Raw genomic sequence first — 8,259 nt, forward strand, 5'->3', positions numbered from 1 at the left:
AGTTACATTGAAATTGGACAATAAACCTATGGTTGCAGTGGAACGACGAAACTGTTGAAATAGAATAGTCAGATGCAACAGCAATAGTGCCAAATCAACAATCGAAACAACGAGATTTCGGTAGAAAAATTTAAATTTTCAAACTAACAAAAAATTAAGTTAAAAAGCTTAAATTGTATTTTTTATTATTTCCTCATTTTCAATTGGCTTCGATATTGTTGAAAACTATAGATTCAAAACGGAATTCAATTATTTAAGTTTATAAGTTTTTGATGTGAATAGTATTTTGTTTGTATGTTGTTATTCAAGGTTTGACATATCCAATGTTTCTGTTCCGTTGGTTCGGAGTAATTAATGATTATGAATGAGTATTAGGGTGGCCCAAATCTCTCATACATGTTGGATCATTGCTCCCAAGTGCTTAAAATAAATTATGGACCAAAACTCAAGCGGGGTTGGCGTATATGAGATTGGGAGCTTTTTTATGCGAACGCAGCTGATCAGCGCCACCTCACATTAGTTGGAATTAGATCGAAAAACTGAATTTAATTCTGTAGCATTGAAATGAAAAAGAGAAAAAACAACAACAATAGCACGGCCACACAGAGCTGTACATCTATGCGTGCTGATGCATACATAACATACACATATACGCTTTCTTCATTCTTTCATCCCATTGTTATACGTATCTCACTGATCAACAGATCTATGTAGCCATGTTACTGTTGTTGTTTTTTTTCTCTTTTTCGATTCAATTCATTGTAACTAAATTGAGTTCAACTATGGAATACAAGATGGCACAGATGGCCGGTTGCCAAAACTATCCAACTTGCATCATTAGATAGAAAAAACTTTTTAAAAAAGTAATTTGGACCGACTGGCTAAAATTGTAGAAAAAATGTCATTTTTTGGTCATTTTTTGACTTTCGAACGAAAAAAAGTGTATGAAGCAGATATTTTTGAAATCGAATGCACCATCATTTCTAGGATAATTTTTTGCGCTGAATCCGAATCTGGCCTTGAAAATATCAAAAAAATAACAATCAACCCATTGCACTTTTTAACCAATTGTTCACAAAAATTCGAAGAAATTGTGGTTTTTCACAGTGGGTAGCTCATTTTTAAGGCTTGATTCGGATTCAGCGACCGATTTTACCCCAGAAATGACTATTCGTACCGAAGTTACTGACAAAACATACAAAAATTTCACATTTTAATTCACAAATTTCACAATTTCACAATTCAAATTATCGCGATTTGTATTTTTTGTAACCCAAGAAGACGCATAAGAAAAACGTTTTTAGCGATTTCAAAAATTTGGGGAGATTGCAATACTATGTGTGCGAAAAAGTAAAAGACTTTTGTTGATCTCTGAACGACCGAGCGAGCGAACACTTTTAGATAGTGATGGAGCGAGAGAGGGAAAGGAAAGTACAATGGAAACGAACAAATATAGTTAGTAGGTCGGCTCGAATAAATACGTTCGTTCGAATGTGAAACGCACTTCCAACGAAACTCCTTCATCGACAATTATTGCCGATGTAGAATGAATCATTTCCAATTGCCAACAACTTTTCCACAATTTCAAATAATATTCTATCCAAACAAACACAACCTGCGTAATAACTGTATTTAAAACCCAAACCTTACTCAATATTTCTCTTTATTTATAAATAATAAATAAAACCAATTCACACGAAAAAAAAAAACATTTTCTTTCAAACTCAATTTTATATCAAATTCCGTGACTTGTGAATCATTCAAGGTATTGGAATTTTACATTCGAAAAATCATCATTCATTAATTTAAATTCCTTAACATGAATAAGATTAGAATGTTTATTAATTATAAAAGTAAATAATTAATAAATACTATTTATTACCAATAATATTATTTTTGAAACAAAAAATCAAAAGAAATGTGTCTGAAATCACATATAAAAGCATACTGATATTTCAGTTAAGTTCAATTGAAGTTGAGACACGACTAAACAAAATGAAGTGCTACTTAATTTTTGCAATTGTTTGCTGTTTTGCAGCTCGTCTGAATGGTTCTTCGATGGGAGGACTTGGATTTTTTGGTTTGCAAAAGGCTATTGGTCCATTCCCCGCAATTATTGCTGTTGGAGTTGGCAAGGCGTAAGTTGAAATAACCCGTTCCGTCGATAATTTCCGTCTCAAATTTAAATAAATTTTTTCCGTGTAGTTCGCTCGCTGGTACAAGAAAGTACTGCGAAACGGAGAATATATCAGAGGCAGCTGGAACGGCAATAGAATCATGTGTAAATAGGTTTGTGATCGACCTTAAATATTTTTGCATATTATTAAAAATACGTATTTTTTTCGCCTAAATAGCACGGCTGCTGTTCTTCAAACAGCTGCAGGATTAACTGCAGCCGGAGCAGGTCTTTTGAAAGACATTTATGATGGCAAAATTATCAGAGATTCCATTCTTAGTCGGTACGAAAGGAAATTTCCTGAACAAAATTGAATGTTTTCATATTATTAACCTTCATTTTCTAGAACAAAGCAAGCGTTAGACTTCATTCCTGGTGGCCAGGTGTTGAAAGTTGCAATTGACTTCGGAGATGGTTATAATCAGGGCCTAAATACAAAAGAGATAATTGTTAAAAAGTAAGATATACTCGTCACTCAAATTTATTGAGTTAATCGAAACAATTTTTAATTTTTAGAGCCAAGAATTCTGTGGAAGGCGTTCCAGGTGGAAAGGCATTGCAAGTTGGCATCGATATATCATCTGATTATTATCTAAAGGGAGAAACTCCACGAGATATTATTATTAAGAAGAACGACGATGCAAAATCATCTTTTTCTTGAATTTTGTTCGATTTTTAACTTGTTAAAATGTTCTCATTGCCTTCAAAATATTTCTTAATTTCAGAGGTAAAGAAGGCGTTGTTTATCTAAAAGAATAAATGGAAAAAGATCCAGACAAATTGGGGAATGCTACATTGACCGGAGCAAATGTTGTACTGTGGTTGTTTGTGGGTCCAGTTCAATCGAAAGTAGTCGTTGAAATTGGCAGGGCGTAAGAAACAAAGTCTTGAAAATTAAATGACATTTGAATTTTTAACGCTTTTGATTCATCCATAGTGCCATTGAAGGAGCAAAAACGTTCAAGCGCACAGACAGTCTTAAGGAGGTATCCAAATCTGCGGCGGAATCAGTTAAGAACAGGTTTGTTAATGTAGAAAAAATTGTTCGACTGCCTTTTGATTTTTCTCGAAAGTTAGCAATAATGTCATGCTGATCGCTGATGTGATTCGAATACATTTTCTGTCGTATCGACAGTATATTTTTATTAAAAAGATGGTCTAAAAAATAAATTCTAATGCAAATTCCGAACAGTGCTTCCAATGCGTATAAAAGTATCGTTGGTGTTTCTTCAAGTGGTGTTGCTCTTGTAAAAGACTTGTATGATGGCAAAGATGCAAGAATAACGATAGTCACTCGGTAGGAAAATATCCACAAATCCACATTTTTGTTTTCTATTCAATGAATTTGGAATGACATTTATTATCGTTTAGAACGAAAGAGGCGCTTGATCACGTGCCAGGAGGCCAGATACTGAAAGTTGGAATTGACTTCGGAGATGGGTATCTCAAAGGAGAATCAACACAAGATATTATTATAAAAAAGTACAAACAATCACAGTTCTTAAAGACCGGCTGAACTGAGCATACCAGATTCTCCACGTGTTATGTTCATTTCAGTCGTTTTCTAATTTGAGAGTAAACGTCAATTTCGAATTCAATATTTATTATTCGTCTTTAGAACGAAGGAGGTATTAGAAAACGTTCCAGGTGGAAAGGCACTGCAACTGGGAGTCGATGTAGGAAGTGATTATCATCTCAAGGGAGAAAGTACGAAAAATATCCTTGTGAAAAAGTAAATGGAATTTCAGTACTCATCATATTGTGTGTGTTTGATATTGCTTATCTCTGAATTTATTCGAAACAGCTCCAAAGAGGCACTTTCTGACTATATTGGCATAAAACAATTATCAATGAGAAGACAAGCAAGTGGAAAATATGATAGCGTCAAAGGTGAATCAAGTGGTAAAGGGAAGGAACCGGTTGTTGAATCACCAAAGGGAAATTCTGAATCAAAATTGAAAAAGTCCAAATCCAAACTTTCCAAGTAATTTCGTAAACATCAGCGTTCTCAACGGCGGCCATTTTTCGATTCCGACGCCGATCCGACGCCGATATCATTGACACAATACATTAAATACAAGTATCAACAAAGAGTCTTACAGGAGTAAGACGAACTTTTCCGCACGGTGGTAGATGCGTATTTTATCAAGCTATATATATTCGGCATCGAAATATTCTTTAATTTAATAGCAGATGTACTCGCAAAAGATTTTTCACACTATCATGATGAACTCATTTGTATGAAATTTGAAAGTATTCTATTTTCTAACAAAGCGCTATAAAAATATGTCTGACGTTAATTTTGCCATAAAAATTATTTTTGAAAAACTTTTCATAACTAAAGTCACAAAAAATTTGGATTTTTGTATGGGAGCCATGTCTGTTTGCTGCCTTAATGGCGTGAAACTTTGTACAGGTTATTTTTTTCACAAAAAAATAAACATTCGGAGGGTTTGGAGAAATTTCAACCAAAATTAAGAGCACCTCCCATACAAAATATTCGTTTTTGAACCAAAAATTGAAAATTTTGTATGAGAGGTACCCCTAATTTTAATTGAAATCTCTTCAAACTTTCAGAATGTTATTTTTTTGTGTAAAAAATATGTTAGTCTGTGCAAATTTTCACCTCATTATTATAGCATACAGGCATGGCTCCCATACAAAAATTCATTTTTTTTGTGATTTTTTCAAGGAAACTGTATCAAAAATTGATTGTATCTCAAAAATAACGGATTCGGTTTTCTCGTGCCAAAAAACCCCCCAGTACATATTTTTGAGTGTTCTGGTCAACATTAAGTATGACTTTTGGACGAAAATTGGACTCTTTTTCATAGGTTTTTCACTCCAGGCATTACATTTTTTTCCATCAACCAAAGTCGCTCAAAATCTAATGATTTCTATTCCTCGGGTCCCCCAATCATGTAAAGTCAGATTTTGAATTAAGTTTCTACGATGAGCGCAATCTTGCTAACAAATTTTGCGTACGACGTACGACGTACAGATTAACATAAACCATGCTCAAAACGGCCTGATTAGGGTTCTCTAACCTCAGAAACGTCCAGAAAACATGTTTCTGAAGTTTTCAAAATTTTGACCGATTACAATACTTTTCACCTTACACTATGTGTGCGGAAAAGTAAAATGCATATTTACAGATCGCGCCGAAGTTGAGGTGATAAGGAATGCCAATGCCGATAAATCAAAGGGAAGAACATCTCGCAAAAAATCATTCTATTTTGTGATCATGAACCTTTATAAAAAAAATAATTAGAACAATTAATTCCATGTACGAAAAAGAAAAATAACAAAAAAGATGCTAGCTAACTAATGAAAAATGACAATAAAACAATGTAAATTACACATTAGTCAAATGGACTATCTATTAAAATAATTTATGTATTTTATTTCACAAAAATGGTTTTACTACTTTTTACTTTTCCGCACACCTAGTGTAGGAAAGGTATTGTATTAGGCCAAAAAATTAAAGTCATCCCAAAACATGTTTTCTAGGCATATTTCATGTAGAAAACACGATTGAAGATGATTTTGGGGCATATTAATGTGCGTCGTTCCAAAAACTCAATTCAAATTCTGACTTTGCAGGATGATTTGGGACTACTAGAAGACGTGCTGATTAGTTTTTGAGCAATATCTGTTCATCGGTGTAATTTTTTTTGGTCCGAATGGAGTACCCACATCCATACATTTTTTGATCATTTTTCAACCATTTTGGTGACACGATGGTTTCCTGCTAAGACATGAAATTCAAAATCTGACTTTACGGGATGATTGGGCACTACGAGGAATAGATCTGGTCAAATTTTCAAGGACATTGATCAATCGGTGTAAAACTTAGACTCTGAAGAGGCACTTATCAGAAAAATGCCTTAAAATGATATTCTTTCAATTTGGACGCTGAAAGAATGTGTAATGGGGGGTCTTTTGGCACGAGAAACCCACAGCAATGAAACGTAAACAACAATGACACGTATTTTTACTGTCAAAATTTTGATGTCAAATGGTGTCGATACTGGTGACGGTATTTTGAAATAGACTTTGTAATCCATATTCATCGTATATGATCCTATGTAAAGTTCTATACTTGATCTAGTTCACATTGACGGTTCAAATCGTTTATGTCCACTAGCGTGGACTTGGACTGTGTTTTTCTTCACTTGACTGTGTTGAAATGGACAAGTATAGTAACATGGCGTCGTTCAAATAAATTTAAAAATCCGTCACTCGTGTCGACACCATCTCTATTGAAGTAGTAAGATGAAACAAATGGAACAATTGTTCTGAGAAAATAAATAAACGTGTTAATAATAATATAATAAAACAGGATGGCTTTTATACCCATGATCAGACTGGCCCCGATAACCAAAAACTTCGAATTATATCGCTGTCATCCCTTGCATACGGTAATACTTTTTTGTAAATCTCTTGGAAAATGATTTTTTTTTAAATAAACACCTTGCCTTGTCTAGTGAAAAACCAAACATTTCGAAGACATTTGGGAAAAATGAACCAAATGTGGTCACAAAACATTAAATGTCATATGAGAGAAAACGGGTGATGAGATGAAGTGAACCCAGTTGAAATTTTCAATCACAAATGATACTGATTTCTAGCGGTGTTAACCCTTTAAAGACTAATGAGCTGTGAGTCATTACTAATGACTTATTAGTGAAAATTATTTCATCTATTTGCATGTCTCTTCGTTAGAATTAGATTTAAAAACATTATTCGGTAATTGTTTTTATTGCTTTCATTTATTTTTATCTTTGACATTAAATATGTTTTCATTTTAAATTTTACAACTTTATTATTAGGCTTGATAAATCATTTCGTGGAATTTGGATCCTCACAAATTTTACTTTTTCATAATTTGTTTAATTTGACCTGAAAGCATTGTATAGTAGATGATTGTGATATAGGTGATTAGAATATTTTTTGCAGAATTTCCTTGATTGCGTCTGACCTCTGATTCAATGATGCAATTTTTTTATATGCCACTGTTTGGGTAATGAAAAAGAAATAAAATAAATAAAGTAACGAATTTTTTTTTATTATTTATTGATTTTTACTTGATTGGAAAAGGAAGCTGCAATGATACATTTCGATAAAGGTCCATTTAGTAAGCTTTACCAAAGTGAATGTGCCACCATAAGAAGTTTGAAGAGTAATGATTTTTTTTTATTTCGTTCATCAATCATTCTGGCAGCGAATTGACGCACATTAGTGCGGAACATGAACGTTAAACTCTTTGAGTTCGGGTAGATTACAATCGATATAAATCATTTGCTGCTGTGATATGTTTTGAATATGTAATTTCTCCAAAAATTTCAGCTTTGTTATACTTCGTATGTCACTCCAATTATATAACATATAATCGTGAGATAGCAATTCAAGGTTCTCAATGCGCACATCATTGTTGGCAAATCCCTCTAATAATTGGTTTAAAGGAACCGCTTCTCCTGAAAAATTTCCAAATTTGAAAGTTTTTAAATGTTTCAGCTTGCATAATTCAATCAAGTCGTCTGAGTTCTCGTAAATTTCGCACAGGATTTCCAAAGATTCGAGATTTTCTCCACAATTTCCAATATATTTAAAAATTCTTGGAGAAGCCATCTCAGCTACTACCAATCGTTTCAACTGAGGATTATATACTAGAAATTCAGCTATTTCCTCAGTCGTTAAGGCATGCTCATAAAAACCACATTCGATTAAATTTGGAAAATGGTGTATCATACCGAATTTGGTGTTTTTATCAAAGGTCAAACTAATCAATTTCGAATTTATATAAAAATTTAAAATCATATATTCACCAAATGATACATTTTCGATGGAAACAAGAGTGTTGTCATCCATTTCATAATTGGTCGGACCATTTTGATTATCCACAAAAATGCGTAGATATTCCTTCACTTCATTCTCACGCAGAACATTGTCTCCTTGTTCAGAATTACTAATGCGTAACGATGTAAACCGAGTTGGATAGGCTGCAATTGCGTTATCTTGAAATTTATCGCACGTTTTTGCTACATTCAAATAGTCTCGGACGTTGGGTATTTTTCGAAGAA

At 33.4% G+C, this 8,259-nt stretch overlaps 1 protein-coding gene across 1 annotated transcript; it reads left to right on the forward strand.

The window, feature by feature from the left end:
- Positions 1–2,935: 2,935 nt before the first annotated feature.
- Positions 2,936–4,164, forward strand: LOC116344595. Its single transcript, XM_031773192.1, has 6 exons — positions 2,936–3,048; positions 3,114–3,197; positions 3,369–3,473; positions 3,548–3,658; positions 3,795–3,908; positions 3,981–4,164. The coding sequence occupies exons 1-6, from the start codon at positions 2,936–2,938 to the stop codon at positions 4,162–4,164; spliced, it is 711 nt and encodes a 236-aa protein (XP_031629052.1).
- Positions 4,165–8,259: the final 4,095 nt, after the last annotated feature.

Source organism: Contarinia nasturtii, unplaced genomic scaffold, assembly GCF_009176525.2.
Source record: "Contarinia nasturtii isolate CC-2019 unplaced genomic scaffold, AAFC_CNas_1.1 Cnas_scaffold_1095, whole genome shotgun sequence".
NCBI classification, from domain to species: domain Eukaryota; kingdom Metazoa; phylum Arthropoda; class Insecta; order Diptera; family Cecidomyiidae; genus Contarinia; species Contarinia nasturtii.